This window comes from Polyodon spathula, chromosome 20 (assembly GCF_017654505.1).
Source record: "Polyodon spathula isolate WHYD16114869_AA chromosome 20, ASM1765450v1, whole genome shotgun sequence".
Lineage (NCBI taxonomy): Eukaryota > Metazoa > Chordata > Actinopteri > Acipenseriformes > Polyodontidae > Polyodon > Polyodon spathula.
This window is the reverse complement of record NC_054553.1, coordinates 23892247-23910068: the sequence shown is the minus strand read 5'-3', so window position 1 is coordinate 23910068 and position 17822 is coordinate 23892247. Positions and strand designations below refer to the sequence as shown.

The 17822-nt window shown below is 37.4% G+C and overlaps 1 protein-coding gene across 4 annotated transcripts in view; it reads left to right on the top strand.

The window, feature by feature from the left end:
* LOC121295483 (growth arrest-specific protein 7-like) overlaps positions 1 to 17822 on the top strand; it is a 99893-nt gene that overhangs the window by 49301 nt on the left and 32770 nt on the right. For all 4 annotated transcript variants that reach the window (XM_041220135.1, XM_041220134.1, XM_041220136.1 and 1 more), the window contains exon 3: positions 14291 to 14368. In XM_041220135.1, coding sequence (XP_041076069.1) covers positions 14291 to 14368 — 78 coding nt within the window. The remainder of the gene's footprint in view (positions 1 to 14290; positions 14369 to 17822) is intronic.

The window sequence follows — 17822 nt, the reverse complement described above, 5'->3', positions numbered from 1 at the left end:
TGTAAAATGTATATCTTAATGAGTAAAAGTCAACGGACCTAGTTTGAGAGCCATAATTGGAAGCAATTGCTGTACAATATCAATTATGTTCTAGGTACAGGAGAGTACTGTGTATACAAGCAAATCCCTGCGTATTGAATATAAATTCAATATCAGTGACAAAACAGAAGTGGATCAGTATCTCCTAAACACCAGCTTTCCAGATATGCCCCCCCCCCCCCCCCCCCCCCCCCGCCATTTCCTGCAAAGGGCACATCTGAAAATTTCTATCAAAGGAAACCTGGGTGAAACCTAACTGCCAAAACATACCCTTAGTTAAACGGGTGAGTGACCACAATAATGAAATAACCAAATCCCATTCATTTCAGGATATTTTGTGAGTGGATATGCTGTCAATAAAATGAAACTTAAGAATGTACTGTACAATAGAGAAAATCACCCTTATACAACAAATTGATTTAAAGATCAATCTTACAGGTATTTTCAAATAACAAAAATACATTTATATGCATTTTTATGCATATATTATACCTGACAAAGGGGATACAGTGGTGCCATCATAGAAATGTACAGTATGTGACACAAAACGGCATTTATAAGGGAGTTTCCCCTTAAATAGGGGCTGGAAAATACTTTTAGTTACTTCTTGGTCAACAAGTTTCCTGCTGTTCTGTCAATTCCCAGAAGTGTGTCCCTGGTGACCATTGCACAATTGTGAAGCATGCAGAATTAGGAGTGACTTTTAGATGAGACCTGAACAGAGAACTATCTGTAATAGAGAGCGTTGCTGATTAACAGACCATTTATCTGGTGGAGAGCAGTTCACTTTGCTTTTTAAAGAATACACTAGTGTATTTCACAACACATTAGTGCAGGACAGCTTAATATGGTTGGAAAGAAACATGTGTGGTTTACTTTGTTTAGACAGTTCTAAATTACAAGCAATTGCTGCTATAATTTAGAGTGTTTCTCATAGATGGCGTATGGCAAACTGATTTCATTATATTGTCAAACATGCCTTGTATGGGTCTGGTTTAAATTAGTCTAAATCCTCAACCGCTCAGTTCAGCTCTTAAAGGGCTTTTAAGAAACCTCAGGCTATGTTCTGAATTGAAAGTAGTTGGCCCCAGTATCTACTATGGGCAGTGTTGCAGGAGGACAGGCTAATGGTTACACTCTTGTGTTCCAGATGTTCTGAAAGGTTATCCAGAGAGCTATATAGGGGTGTTCAGTGCTCTAGATTAGAAGGAAAAAAAATCACCAGGATACAATGACTGAAACAGAAAGTGATACAAAGTTACACATCACATTAAACAGTCACATATTGTACTTCAAGAAATAAGGAATAAAACTGTTAAAAATCATATCTCTGGTTGCTGGAAATTATTATGCTGACTGCATAAACTTAAAATGGATCTTGACAAAGGATGTTACAAGTTATGTAACTGAGAAAAGTATAAATATCAGAGTCAGAAGGCTAAAATATGTAGTTAAATGTTTTGCAAAAAACTCAGCTCTGAAGTAATGCAAACAGTAATAGATCAGAAGGTTACACCCATGTACCTAAACTGTGTTTGTGTTAGTTGTCAAAACAAGGCAAGTTGGGGAAAAAAGCGCAAAGTTTACACATCTTTGTATTATCAAAATCCCTACATATTATTATTTGCCATCCTTCAAGTTGCAACAGTCATTTTAAATTGAATTAATTCAGTCATGTTTGTTTAATTGTTAAACGGTATTTGTTCATTCGTGTATTGCTTCATGGAGGTCGGTTGTGTTGTACTTGTGTGAGCCTTTCCCTCTCACTTCAATCAAAGGCTCTTCTGAAAATGAGATTTTTAATGGGGTTTCTCATGGTAAAATGTATTTAATTAATCATCTTTAATGCATTTGAGGTGGTGTTGAGTGCTGTTTGAATAAGTGCAATGCAATAAAATATACGTATCTCATTGCATGTTCACTAAAATATTCATGTTGGTTAGATAGTGCATTTAACTATTTTTATGAGGCATTCCTCTGTAATACTAGTAAATCTGCCTTTGCCATCACAAAACTTACTGTACACCACCTCATATCACTGAAAAGACTTAATATTTACATGCAGGAGAATTTAACCTTGGTTTTGACATCCAAACTAAAATGGCTGTGAATACTGTGGTCATGTGACATTTTTAACATACAACAGTAGCCTGCACTAATTGTTATTGGGCAAACTAATCAATAACATTGAATGGGCATGAATGCAATTCAAGCTCACTAAGTCAAGGAGCATCTCTATAATTAAAGGTAAAGTAGTGGATAAGAGGTTCTAAATTAACGGTGAGGCAATACCAACAGTGTGTGAGAAGACTGTGAAAAGTCTTGGGAGATGGTATGATGGGGACCTAAAGGACACCGTTCATGTGGGAGAGGTGATACAACAAGCAGTGCAAAGGTTGAAGCAGCGTTTTAGCAGGCAAACTTAAACTCTGGTGCTTTCAGTTTGGTTTACTTCCCAGACTTCTGTGGCCACTCACTGTGTATGAGGTTTCCTTGTCAACAGTAGAGAAGCTGGACACGTTAATCAGTTCATACATCAGGAAATGGTTAAGAATTCCACACTGCCTCAGTAAAGGGATACTGCAGTCTCATCTCTAACTGAGGAGTTTGTGTGCCAAGGTTCGAATGGAAAAGACACTGGTAGAATCAGACGACGAATGTGTGAGGGAGTCAGCACCTGTGTTGAAAACTGGAGGAAAGTGGGTGGCAAAGGAAGCTGTGGAAGATCCAAAAGCTGCCGTCCGCATCAGTGATATCATGAGCAAGTAGAGCATGGAAGAGAAGACATTGGTCTCAGTTCAGCTCCTACATGGCACAAAGCAGCCCCAGATCAACAAGTGAAAGCTGGTAGTCAATGCGGTTCAAAAGCAGGAGGAGAGGATGAGTTGTGTAAAGGCAGTTACCCAGGCCAAGCAGGGAGGATGGATGAGATTGGAGAGTGTTGTTACATGTTCCCATGTGTTGCTACAACTGTTTACGTAAGGTGGGTGTATTGTTTTAATTTTTTTCTTTTTATATTTTGACCACTTTTCTAAACTTTTAAATTGTATTCCCAGCCTCAAGATGGCTTCACATGTACCACATGGACCTCTCAGAGCTACACCCTACATCATCCTCCTGCTCACATATGTAGCTCAGATGGATTTACCAGTGAGGATAATGGGAAATATAGTTCTGAGAGGTCTATGCTTAGTTTGATCTAGCCTACATTACTTATGTCTATGGCAGGGAATTTAAATTACACAGCAGCTCCTGAACTCAGGTGTAAGTACCTTAACACAGACTGTTTGCTAGAAACGTAGTCGTGAAAGCAAGTCACAAAACATTGCTATTTACATTCAGCTTAAGGATTAGTAAATGCATTAGCTGACCCACATTTCCATAATCTGGTTCTACACCTGGTTGTTACACTAAACTACAGTAGTTACACTAAAAGTTGAACAGCCATGCTGGTCATTAATTATCACACTATCCTCACCTCCTCAACAGTCAGTTGCTTTTGTGACTGTAAAACAACATGATATGGACTGGTCACTTCAACCAGCATAACCAGCTCTGACCAGGGAGGTATGGACTCATCATTAAAACAGATGCAGAGGAAACACAACATGAAAAGTCATCAAATCTGAATGGCTTTGTTTTACATTTATTTGAATTCCAGCCTGCCTTTTATTCCCCCCCCCCCTCCCCCCATTGAATTTGTTTTCTTTAATTCCTTACAACCAATAGTGTGTTGAATTCAAAGTGGCACCACTAGTAGCCAAGTGTGAACGGATAAGGTAAACTCCTTCTGGGTTATAATGCCGGTCTGTTTCAGAAGCCAGTCTGGTACTGAAAGAGGGGTTAAGTATAGATGCCCCTCTCTTTTGTATAAAAAACATTACTCCATCAACTCTTTTATTATGGCTTAAGAGGCACTGAAACAACTGACTATTCTAGTTGTTAATACTTGTGTATGGATTTAGTAATTTTAATGTTAATCCCTAACTAGACAAGATATATGCACTTGCCAATTGTGCAAAGGGGAAAATACATTCTACTTCCTTAGAAACAATCACCATGGTGATCAAACTTGGCTGGAAAGGTGCTGTCAGTGGTGTATCCCATTGGAACTTAGAATGTAGTTCAGATGAGCTTTAATACAGTACATAATATATGTAACAAAATATGATATTGATACATTTTTCTAGTCTAAGGTTTTGTTAATGTATCTTTTTAGTACACAATTTGTTAACATATTTTTTAGTTCTGAGTGTTTGCTCAATTATTTCTTCGTTCTCATCTGGTGCATAGACTCAGCATCACAGTGTCATAAAATCAAGAAAAAATACCACACTTGGTTTTCTGGATTCAGTCATCCATAACGTTTCACTCCACCTCTGCCTTTTGTAAAAAAATAAATAAATAAATAAAAATGTTCTGGGTAAAATTGAATCCTGGAAACTGACTGCAGACTTTATCTTGATTTGACAAGTTCTGTTTTTTCACATTGGCTAATGGAAGTTACTAAACAAGTCTCAATATTGTATTTGTCCATTGTCTCATTTGTATGCTATACAAAGATGGTAGTGTACCTCTGTCTGAAAACATTCTCATAAGATATAGTTGAATATGTCATTTTGAAAGGATTAGTTGGATGTATGTTTTTAAAAGACACAAGCCCACATATGTGTGTTTTGTAATTAGAATCGTGTTTCAAATAATGGTGTTTGTCTTTCTTAATGTTCATGATATTGGCAAAAGCATGATAGTGGATAGCTACGTGTAATGGACTGAACACAGTGTACATCAGCACAGCATGTCATGATATACCACAGGGAAGTTGTAAAAATGTGTTTTTCCACAGTAAACTTATATAAGGACAGACAGGCCAAGCTTTTCACAGAGTCAAAGCTAAATGGAATGCCTCTGAGTGCTCAGCTCTCCTGCTATTAAAAAAAAAAGCAGTTGCAGAGCTCGCTTCCTTAATGTCGTTTTTTCAAGAGTAGTTTATTTGTACTTGTCACAGAGCACTTTCCAGTCATTTCACCTCTGGCAGGCACCATTTGAAGTAATATTAATAAGCCTTGCGTCGAGTAAGGTATGATGGAAAGAGTGTACCTGTGACAAATCTTTTTTTTTTTTTTTTCATATAAACAGAGCAATTATAGTGTGTCCAGCTGCACTCACAGTCTCCCCACACTGCTCACGTCAACTTTTACAAAATAGTCTTAAAATAAAGTCCATTGCAGTTTTAATAGCTTTTCCATTTAAAATCCTATGGAATTCATTTGTTGCAAGAAATGCTAGGTAGCTTCACTACCTTATTAAGGTCCTTTTACTAGCTGTAGTAGCAAGCTTTCACTGTACAGTAATTTACATGTTATGCAACTTGTTCGGGTCTCCTCTTAGGGAGACCTGTTTAAACAAAGACAAATCTAAAAATGTACTAGAATAGATAACAATGGGCACTTACATGTAAAGTACAGGAGTATTTTTTTTTTAAATACATATTTAAAAATGTTTTACTTCTAAGTGTAGTTTCTATATTGCAACACCATTCATTTCTGTCGGTATCTGCTAATTTATTTTGAAACAAATGCATTATTATCAGCAAACAAAACAGCTAAGTATCTATTTAAATAAAAGTCAGCTGGCACAGTGTCATTGCTACATCTCTTGCAGTTTTTAACAAAAAACAAAATCCTGTTAAATATACTGTACTTCTATCATTATATTGACTATTGTGGACTGTCACGCATTGGCCCTTACCTTGTGAATGGTTAAAAAATTATTCAGTTTGTCTGAAAACTGAATCGGCAAAAGATAAATCTTCAAATTAGGTATAGGCAGGCTTAGTTAAAAAATGCAAGTAAACAACATAAGAAGTGTAGTTTGGGCAGTTGCACAACACCTTATATTATTCATTTTCCCAGGCTAATCAGTCTTATTCCTAGGGAAGTGAGCTCTTGTCTGGGTGTGGAGCCAACACTGGCAGCACCAAGAGCAGTCAAGCTCTAGTCCACATCTGGATCAAAGTTTTTGAAAGAAAATGAAACAAACATCACTTGAAGTTTAGACTGGAGTCACAAAACCAGTGGTCATTAATAATCAGGCTCCAATCACCCTTACTGGAGAGTAGTTGACCGCATTGATACTGTAAAGTCAGCTACGAAGATATCAATACTGTAATGAGGGTTTTATTACAATTCAAAACCAGTAACCAATGCCATTATTGTTATTTAAAACATGTTATATCTAAAATTTACTGATGTATTTACTTTGTTTTGTTTTACTTTCATTTAATCTTTTTAGTGCTAGATATGCTGTTCGCTGTCATCTACTGTGTGGTGGTGCTTTTTGATTGAAGGATGAAAGTTCTGAGATTTCTAGTAACATTAAAACTTTCTTCCCCCTTTTATTGTTTTGAGAATATTGGTTGAGTGGACTACAACTTTTAGTACAATTGTTTTTTTTTTTTGTAAAATTGTTTTAAAATGTGTCTAGATTGTTTATGACGTGAACGTGCAGTCTTTGTGTACTAATTATGGGATTATTGACTACTGTATGCAGGCCCCAAATTCAGTATTTATTATTTTTGCGTGGTGTTAAGAGTGCCTTGTTAAAAAGAAAACAACATGGAATGAATTACTGCACCCTTTTAGAGCAGCCATGAAATGGAGACCATCTGCTGTTTATTTCAATATTTCCTAAGGTTTACTGAAAACTTGCCAAGGATGTTCAAAATATTTGTCTCTTTAAATAGCAGACTCACTAAGTAAACATAGACGGGTGTAATTCATAGATGGGCTCATTCCCTGTTTAAATGACTTTCAAAATTGCACTGCATAAGATGAATACACTATGTGAATAGTAGCTGAATATATAGCAGACCCTGATTTTGATGTGATACAGCCATCTGAAATGTCTTCTTTATATCAGATTGCTTGTATCAAGATGTCACATTAAAATTAGCTATACTTTTAAAGTATTCTTATTTAACTATATATTGTTAAAAAATAGTATTGGGTGTTGTTTTAATTACAGGCAATTTTCATCAGTTAAAAATCTTATCTGGTGCTACATTAATGTAAGATGCCTTACTCTCAGGAAATCTGTTACACTTGCACTTCCTAGGTCATTTCGCCTCAGCAATGCCTTTGGTTATTGGTTGAAAGCATGTCAGTCAACAGAGGAAACAACTGGTTGGTTAATGACAGGAAAGAAACTGCCGAAGGGGTGGGGACATTTTCAACCTACAGGTGAAGTGACCAATGAAGGGGGACATAATTACCATGGCTTGCAATTTGAGATTTATTTAAACTAGTGTAGTCCTAGATGTTTTAAAACTTCATTTATAGTGAATAGTAGTGCACAACAGGTAAGATTAAATTAGCCTTAAACAATAAAATTCCATGTTAATGATTAATGGACTGATCTATTAAGAAATGCTTTATTGCTCAGTAGTGTAGTTACTGTCCAATTTAATCCTATATTTTGTTTATAGGCATGTTGGAAGTATTTAATGTTAATCCGTATTAAACATTGACAGTAATGCATGTGAAAAGGACAGTGTACAGTGCATTGAATTAATTAATTGCATACATTAATTAATTCATCAGTTAGCTTTTACTGCTAGGTCAGCCATTTCCATGTTGTCTAATTTGGGACCACCTTACAATTTAGGCACATGTGTAAGGAGTGTTTGGGTTGGCTGTTAGTAACAGCTCCACAGCATGAGACCACCCCGTTGGATAGCTTCATGGTCTTACTTAAGGGTCAATATGATCAACGTATACACCTGCTGGAAAAATCCGTAGGTATTCTTAGAGGTTTGTAGAGAAGCTGTGCTATGTACACAGCAGATTATCGGTTTATGGTAGGGGGATTGGGTATGATGACTAGTCAGTAGGGATTAATCTGAGATGTACTCACAGACCACTGTAGGCTATGGGGAGAATCTTGACGTGTTTTCATAATCTCAACCAGTGTACTGTTCTGTTACATTGATCTTTAGAGTACTAGTGTGCTTGTTTTTCACAGTTGTATTTGTAACACACACACACACACACACACACACACACACACACACACACACACACACACACACACACACACACACACACACACACACACATATTAAAGTATTATACCAGTATTTGTACTTTTATTTATTTATTTCGCCAGTTTCATTTTGTCTTGAAATTAGATGTCATTCTGAAAACTGAACTATATATAGTATGTTGTAGTTGGCAGACTTACTAATTGCATTACCATATGCTAGACACTTGCTGGTTTGTAGAATTCCTGTACCAATATTTATTACATTCCAGTACACTGGAGCAAAATGTATTTATGCAGCATACTGTCTCGCACACCAGTTTCAAACTACTACTTAAGCCATATCAAGGCTTTGTTCTGCCAAGATATTGTACCTGGCAACCATCCCACACTGATAATATGAAGCCAGTTGAACAGTGTGCTGATGTTCTTTTTCATTAATTATACAGACAATAATATATATAATGGATGTGGATGTAATCTATGTGGATGGAGATGAAATTCTGGTAATTGTGACCAAGGGAAGATAGATAATTAGGCATGATTTCCATTACATGAGAGTAGATGTTGAACTTCATTCTGATTTGAACTCGGCTCTCGCCAAGATAAGCACCAACTAAGACATAACTTTGCAGTAAACTAATGTGATCCATCTGCATCTTCATCCAATTGTGGTGTTTTCCATCTGATGATGTAGATATCCTTCTGTCTGGTGCTGATTGCTGAAGTATAATGCTGGCTCCAGGGATCAGCTAATTTTGCCTCCCCAGCGCATCAGCACACACAACGGCTGCAATGCTGGCTCTGGGGATTAACCCAGTGCGATCTCCCCATCGCATCAGCATGACAACCGTCTGGATTGAGCTAAGTAGGGTACATCTCTGGGTCTTCAAGGTCCTCTGTGTTTCATTGACTAGCCACGACACCTCAAGAGGGCTCAACAGTGATTCTGGCGTCCCAGCATCACCCCCCTCTATCCCCCACTCAGCTCAGCCAAGCTTACTTACCTGTACATTAGCGTTGCTTTCTTTCTATTGTGCTTGAGATCCCCATCCAGAATCTTTCCGTCTAAACCACAGCCAGTAGCTGCACCGTTCTTCACGGTGTGACGCAACTCTTTGCCACTGAACCTGAATCCTCCATTGAGCTGGGGTTGCCTTGTGCCATATAGGAGGAGCTGAACTGGGACCAAACCTCCATTTCCATGCTGAACTTGCCCCATAATATCTCCGATTCGAAGGGCAGCCTTAGCATCTTCCACAGCTTTCTTTGCCGTCCATTTTCTTCCAGTTTTCAACACAGGTACATACAAAACAGAAGTTTGAATTAAACTGGTTTCAGACCAGTGTCCTGGGGAGCCAGAACACATGAACATAAGCTACTGAGAGAAAAGCAGTTGAAAAGGGTTTGACATGTGCATGACTGAATTAAATAATGTGTCCAGGCCACCAGATAAACAGACATTTCATTGTTAAATATGTGTTTATGCCTTGAATAAATAACAGGATTTATGTGCATTTGTGTTTACAGGATTTCACTTTTGTTTGTTAAAGGTATTATAGGCTTTTTTTTAATGACTTCCACTAAAAGGTTTTTTTTAGACCAGGATAGACCTCGATTCTAAGGGGTTTTGTGGGGACATACTGTAGAAGGAATTGCACATGCATCAACACATCACACAGAGAACCACTTCATCAACATAATCTGTGTCAATGCATCCATTTAGTTACAACAACAAAGTTCAACAAGTACATTGTGAAAATAAGTAGGACTTTTAACACTTCTCTGATGCCAGAGTTGTAGCCGTTTCTAAAACTGCATGCACATTTAAAAATGTTAGTGTGACATACAGACCTACAGACAGATAGCTAAGGAAGGTCGTTAGCAAGTTTCATCACAACCAATTATGTCCTCTGGTAATATTTATGCTGAAGTGGGAATATTCGTTGTGTAAGTATATGTTAAGAGCAAAACAAATTGTCCTCTTTACGATTTTGGCATATATCATCTTAAACATCTGTTGGAAATGTGTTACTAATCATACTTTATAATGTTTTGAAGCATTTTCCCATCTGTGTAAGCTAGGTCAATAACTACATTAACCCACAGAAACACGGGAGAACAAGATTTCTGTACAGCCTTAGTTATTTTAATGTAATCTGAGCTACAGTCTGCTCCTGTGGGATCCAGAGACCACCAACAGAACAGGAAGAAGGGAAGAGCCATTGCAGATTATTTACTTCCGAGAATCTGCAGGTGCTTTTGTTATGCTAAGTACTCTACGGAAATTATTCAGGTGGTAGCTGTGTCTCTTTGTTCTACTCTATGAGATTATAGATCAGGGACCTGCAGGTAACTTGATCTTTTTTTTTTTTCTACAGTGACGGAAAAATATAGCAAGGTAATTAAGGCATTAAGATGTCATTAGACGAACAACATTTCCACAAGTCTTATCAATAAGACTTTGGTGATCGCCTTTTTTTTTGTCACTGTAGATTATTTTCCTGTGCAGCACAAAGAGCAATTAGCTTTAATTGATGATAGTGCTTTGGAATGTTTTGAAATGCCTGGCAACTGATTGACGTTGCTGGAACTTCTAATTTCTCTTACACTTCCCCATTCCGGTAGTTGAATTTCATGGCTACCTGCAGCTGTCATTGCCACTTTGTCACCTCAGTGATATCACTCTAAAAATCTAAAACAATCTGTTTCTGGTCTAACATGTACAGAGCTGGACAAAGGCCATTCAGTGAGGGGTCAAACTAAAGGGACAATACTAAAAGTGTAAGCTGCTGGGTTTCAAAGCACTGTCCCAGGTCATATGAAAACAATTACAGGATATTTACTGCAGTAGCTTGTAAACCGCTTAGTAATATTGGGCTTCATTTAGTATTTACAAAGCTTTAACCCAATCTTCAAGTTAATCAAGTACACTTTAAGTCTATGCTGTATACAAGCAACTTATCAATTTGAACTGTGTGATTTGGGGCTATGTACTGCATGTACAATATATATATATATATATATATATATATATATATATATATATATATATATATATATATTTTTTTTTTTTTTTTTTAAGTTATGTAACCAGGACTGAAAACTACCCTTAAACCACAGGTCTTGTAATTTTTCACCCATAACTATTTATGGATTTAACTAAATAAATGTGTTTGTAAAATTATAGTAACGGCCTGAAGGGTTTCAACACACCTGCAGTATTCCACAACAGTTTTAAGATTCAAAGACTATCCGGTTGTGTTTATGTCATTGAATAGAAGGAAATGTATAGTAGACAAAACATGATTTGGTTATTGTAGGGACTTACATGATTTTAATTAGTTAAATGGGTTGCAACAGTTAAGCAGTACTGAGCAGTTGGTAAGAGTGCAACGTTCTGAATGTAATTTGATATTAAAAAGCAATTGTGAGTGTGGGTGTTCCTGGAGTGTTAAATTGTAGCAAAAGCAGGATATAGTAAAAGTCCATGATAAATTGAAGAAAAGTATAGTAAGCCATGGCACAGCACAGCAAATGCACAGTATTAGTATTATTACTTCAAAATCATTTTAGGTGAAGAGAGCAGTTTCCATTTTAAATGTGTCAAAAAGTAAACTAATAATAATTTGTTGTTGTGAATTTAGCTTTATCGTTAAGGCTCCATTCACACTAGATCGGTTTTAAACAGACACAGCCTGGTTTGTTTCATTTGAAACATTGCATCGATTTGCTTGCTGTTCACACTTATCTGCAACCAAATGGACCAAGTTCATTTGGATGCGAGCTAAAATTGGTATTTTTTGGTCCTTTTCCATTTTGTTTCAGGACCGAGTTTGTTTGTGTTCACAACGCAGTTTGTAAATGCACTTGGTTAGTTTAGTTCTGATTTGTAAACTAGATGCCAGGAAACTGAGGGAGAGCATCCTCGCTGTCTTCGAATGATCCACAACCGCTACTGGACATTATGTTTTTCACTCTACTTGTTTCTTCAAAATATGTAAACTAAGTGCAAAATGTTTACTTCTGAGTCAGGTTACCTTTCATAGATGGTTTCCTGTGTGTAAAAGCAGTTGTTCACATTGAGGTGCAGCAAGCGAACCAGACTCGCTTCGTTTACCAAACGGAATGAGACCACCTCTTTTGGTGGACTCGGTATGATTCATTTCTCAAATATACTTTGTTATACGCCTGTCACACCAAATATACCAGACCGTAATTGTGAAATGAAGTGTAGAAGATACTGTTTTTCACATTTCTTTATATGAGTAGATTGAGTACATTTTCAGGTTGTGGATATTAGTTTCTATTGACATTCTGTCATTGGTTTTTACAAGATAATGACTCTGAGACCCAAAACTTTGAACATCATGCTGGAATTCTAAGTAGGCTATACATACATACGTTTGTAACAGGGCGGAGGCTTGGAGCGAACCAGTGACCCAGCATACTGCAAGGAAGCATCCGCATAACCCGTAATGGATCACACAACACTGCATGGTACATATGGACATCCGTTCAGACATACAGAACATACATACTGTAACTATGCTGCAACTCTCGGGTTTGTTAACCCTTTAAAAACCACTGACCCGATACAGGAATTTTTTAGCGTGGTTGTGCACTTTTATTTACAACACAAATAAAAATAAATAAAACAAAAACAAACACCTAGCTCTACACGCGCAATAAATAAAACACACTGGAACCTCAACTATAAAACACAAAATCAAACAAATACACACAGTTTTTACAAATAACTATGTTACAAAAAGGCTACACACAGTACCTTTTTTTCCATACACTTAAGCACACTATCAAGTGGGCTGTCCACACAGCAGCCCTGAGCAGACTGGCTGCTTCCTTTAAATACCCTGCACCTGCCTCTAATTTACAATGGCAACCAGGTGCAGGTGATAATTAAATAATTAAGTTTGGCAGGGAGAATTTAACCCTCTCCCTGCCACAAACACACATTTCCCATGCATAGGGCTCTCTGCCCTGTCACAATACATATATACATACATACGTACATACATAAATACATAGTTTACATACATTGAGACATCCCATGGTTATACTGAAAATCATGACCTTTTGGCATAAATTAATTCTTGAAGGCTATCTTTGCAAATCTTAAGTTCTCCTTCAAGGCCACTGGGACAGTTGGTTTTTGTCCAACACATTATAATTCATGTTTTCCGGTCTTTGTTGCATATTCCATGCATCCTATGGACAAAGAAGATAGTCAATTCAGAAGACACACACTCATAGACGGGGTTGCTTGTTATTTATAATTTGAGTTTTTCCTCCCCCCTCTTTGCCGTATTCTGTCTTTGCTGCACACAAGTAGGAGTTGTAATCCTGAACAAGCCTACAGCTTGTGTCTTCCTACTTGAGTCTCGTTTATCTGAATGAATGGCAGCAAGTGACTCATACTTTTACGTTATTCTAATGGCTATTCTGTTAGAAAACAAATAACTTAATCTGCCACACCCACCCCCAACAATTGTGTGCACATGTTGCATACAACATACTGGCAAACACAGTAGTTGTTTCATTTACTCCCATCTAGTTTTTCGTTCAAATGTCTGTGCTATTCATAATAACCAAATGGTATGGTGACCACAGCGACTAAACCACTCAGAGACCTAGCAAAGTAACATTCTTCACACATAGCTTCCTAAATGATCCACAGTGAGAGCTGCTGAAGTGTTTTTCCATTTGAGTCCTTACAGTGAAAGAGACTGAAAGAGAGGGCTTTGTCACTTTTGAAGAAAAGTTTGGAAACCGTGTAGATGTAGATGCCGTAAAACTGAATGTTTAATTTTTTACACTGCAGGAATTGTGCTCATTAATAATGGCTTCAATACTCCAATCTAAAGCCTCTTAACAGCTTTAAAGTAAAACAGAGCTGTGTGCATTATTTCCAGTTATGACCTTGTGAGGTCTGTTAATCATTGTAGCTGTAGGAGTTCTCTAGGTCGCCTCCCAGCAGGTTTTAAAGCAAGCACTGTTAGTGGTGTTTTATTCAGTGACTTCTTCCTGGTGATGGAGGCAGTATCAATATACCTCCACGGTTCAGTTTCTCGCCAGTTATCCAATCCTCAGCAGGAAGGAATGGTGCCAGAGGTTGAACCCACATCTTTCTTATTTATCACCCACTGCATCTAGTTTAATTTAAGTTAATTGTTGGCTTTTATTTTGGTAGAAACTACCTGGGAACGACCAACCAACTCACCTGGTACTCCAAAGAGCCTTCTGTCACAGAAGAACTCCATACCCACAGGTAGGATTGACCTGTTTCTTCGCCAGTGCATCAAGTCAGGTGTTATAAAGCGGTTGCTTTCTAATAACATGGGCACTGTACCTATATTGAAATTGTTCTCTGCTTGAGAACTTCACACATCACACTGAAACTGTAAGTTAATTAATTTCAATGATATCTTATTAGACAGTGCAAGAAAAAATAAAATAAAAAAATAAAAAATTCCAGTAAATAAGGTTTGCAGTAAAGATCCCATAGGTACTAGGTAAACCTGATAAGAAACATAGTCAAGTAATTTGGCCCTCAAGAGCCATTTGAGTCCCGGTCTTTATTTCAAGCAGGTCCTAAATCAGTTAATTTAAACTGACGATGGTAAATTAACTAATTTAGGACCTGGTTAGAAAAAAAGCCAAGACCTAGATGAATGTGGAGGTCCAGAAATGTGCACCACTGGGCTTTTGTCTTCATCAGTGTGTCCTGTATTGCAATGCCGATTACCACACAGTACACTGTCCTTGCAACAAGTACTGTGACACCCGGAGGGTTATGTATGTGTAAATGCAATAAACAGCACAGTTGGTGTGACTCCGGATCAAGAGGATGACCTGCTGATACCTAAATCCCAAAAAGGGGCATAGAGTATTTGTTGACGACTGCTGAAATGCCCAAAAAATGCCACTGCCTCAGATTGTGTAGCAGATCTCATCATTCTTCCTCAGTACGGATGTTATTTACATTACACTACTTAGAAAAATGCTACTGATAATTACATAAACAGCTCTTGACTATATGTGGCAGATTGACTTCAGACCGTAAGAAGTGACCTTTATTAAGTCATTGCTTTTCCAGGTGTTCACCAAGGCACCTAAAGATTGAGAATAGTCTTCATTCTTTGAATTCCTGGTGCATCCTACTGAGCTCTCCCAAAGGACATGTAATTGTTATAAAAATGTACTAAACATCCAGAGAATCCTGCCTGCTTGGGAGTTGCCTTCCTCTGTGATAAGATAGCCAGCGATTCCATGGGGTGCTTGAGCTCCCTGCTCTTGTTTTAAAAAGTCCACAGCAGTCTAAAAAGGAATCTCAGGATTTGGAATAATAATAAAAATAAAACATGTAGTACATTTTATGTAATATGGTTAGCTTATCCAAGGTTTTATGAGACCATGTATTGGAAGAAAGCAAGGTGTTTTTATCATTGATCTAGTTATCCTGTATTTACCCTGAGGCAAATTCTAATACGATTGATTTCAAAACCTTATTCCAGAGAAAATATGTACTGCCTTTGAAGTCAAAGCAATGGTTCTTTGTCATTTGTAGTAATTTCTGGCATGAACAAGGGGAACATGCTAGGATCATAACTTATTAAAAACATCATATATCTATGAAGGCATTGGTCAAAAACAAATATTGTACATTCTGGAGGCGGTATTTAAAGTGCAAAATGTTAAACATGCAAGCGGAGACAAATGACAAAACCAAATTTTTGTTATCCTTATACAGTAGTGACTGCGAGAAATACAAACACTGCGAGAGCTATGGGTACGTGTAGGAAGGGATAAGCCTTGGTGGGTCAACAGCTTTTTGAAACTTTTCTTTTTATATAACTATAAAAAAATACCTCAAACCAACATAGTTATCACACTTGCAATTGTTTTTATTTGTTTTGTCGTACGGAGCTACTGTAAAACTTCAAATAATTGCCGGGTCTCAAATAATCGCATGTCTCCAATATGCGGCGGGTCTGCTGGCAAATATTGTAAATAAACACCGGGTCTGTATTAAACACTGAGTCTGTATTAAACGGCAGGACTTTATTAAACACCAGGTCTGTATTAAATGCCGGGTCTGTATTAAACGCTGAGTCTGTATTAAACGCTGAGTCTGTATTAAACACCGGGTCTGTATTAAACGCCGGGTCTGTATTAAACGCTGAGTCTGTATTAAACGCCGGGTCTGTATTAAACGCCGGGTCTGTATTAAACGCTGGGTCTGTATTAAACGCTGGGTCTGTATTAAACGCCAGGTCTGTATTAAACGCCGGGTCTGTATTAAACGCTGAGTCTGTATTAAACGCCGGGTCTGTATTAAACGCTGAGTCTGTATTAAACGCCGGGTCTGTATTAAACGCTGAGTCTGTATTAAACGCCGGGTCTGTATTAAACGCTGGGTCTGTATTAAACGCTGAGTCTGTATTAAACGCTGAGTCTGTATTAAACGCCAGGTCTGTATTAAACGCCGGGTCTGTATTAAACGCTGAGTCTGTATTAAACGCCGAGTCTGTATTAAACACCGGGTCTGTATTAAACGCTGGGTCTGTATTAATTGCTGAGTCTGTATTAAACGGCAGGTCTGTATTAAACACCGGGTCTGTATTAAACGCTGAGTCTGTATTAAACGCCAGGTCTGTATTAAACGCCGGGTCTGTATTAAACGCCGGGTCTGTATTAAACGCTGAGTCTGTATTAAACGCCAGGTCTGTATTAAACGCCGGGTCTGTATTAAACGCTGAGTCTGTATTAAACGCCAGGTCTGTATTAAACGCCGGGTCTGTATTAAACGCCGGGTCTGTATTAAACGCTGAGTCTGTATTAAACGCCAGGTCTGTATTAAACGCCGGGTCTGTATTAAACGCCGGGTCTGTATTAAACGCCGGGTCTGTATTAAACGCCGGGTCTGTATTAAACGCCGGGTCTGTATTAAACGCCGGGTCTGTATTAAACGCTGAGTCTGTATTAAACGCCGGGTCTGTATTAAACGCTGAGTCTGTATTAAACGCCGGGTCTGTATTAAACGCCGGGTCTGTATTAAACGCTGAGTCTGTATTAAACACCGGGTCTGTATTAAACGCCGGGTCTGTATTAAACGCTGAGTCTGTATTAAACGCCAGGTCTGTATTAAACGCCGGGTCTGTATTAAACGCTGAGTCTGTATTAAACGCTGAGTCTGTATTAAACGCCAGGTCTGTATTAAACGCCAGGTCTCTGTCATTGCCATTGAAGCTGAGGAGGAGCTTAAGCATAATTAACTGCTAATTGTGACAGTGATGAAAGTGACTCTCAGGATTAATAAATATTAATAATAATAATAATAATAATAATAATAATAATAATAATAATAATAATAATAATAATAATAATAGAAAATGTAATTTAAGTTAGGCCTACATGTAATGCATATTTGTTTAATGCAGTTATTTCGTTATTAAAAGTTTTGATAATTTTAAGCATGGTGAAAGTAGGCTAGATACAAATCTCTTGGTGTAGCCTATCTGAATGTGTTTTGTTGTATTAACAATGTACACGTTTGAGGTAAAACAATATATTATTTTTGATAATAATACTTATTGCTTTTATTGTTCATTTAAAAAAAAAATAAGAAGTTTATTATTATTATTATTATTATTATTATTATTATATTATTATTATTATTATTATTATTATTATTATTATTATTATTATTGTTGTTCCTGTTT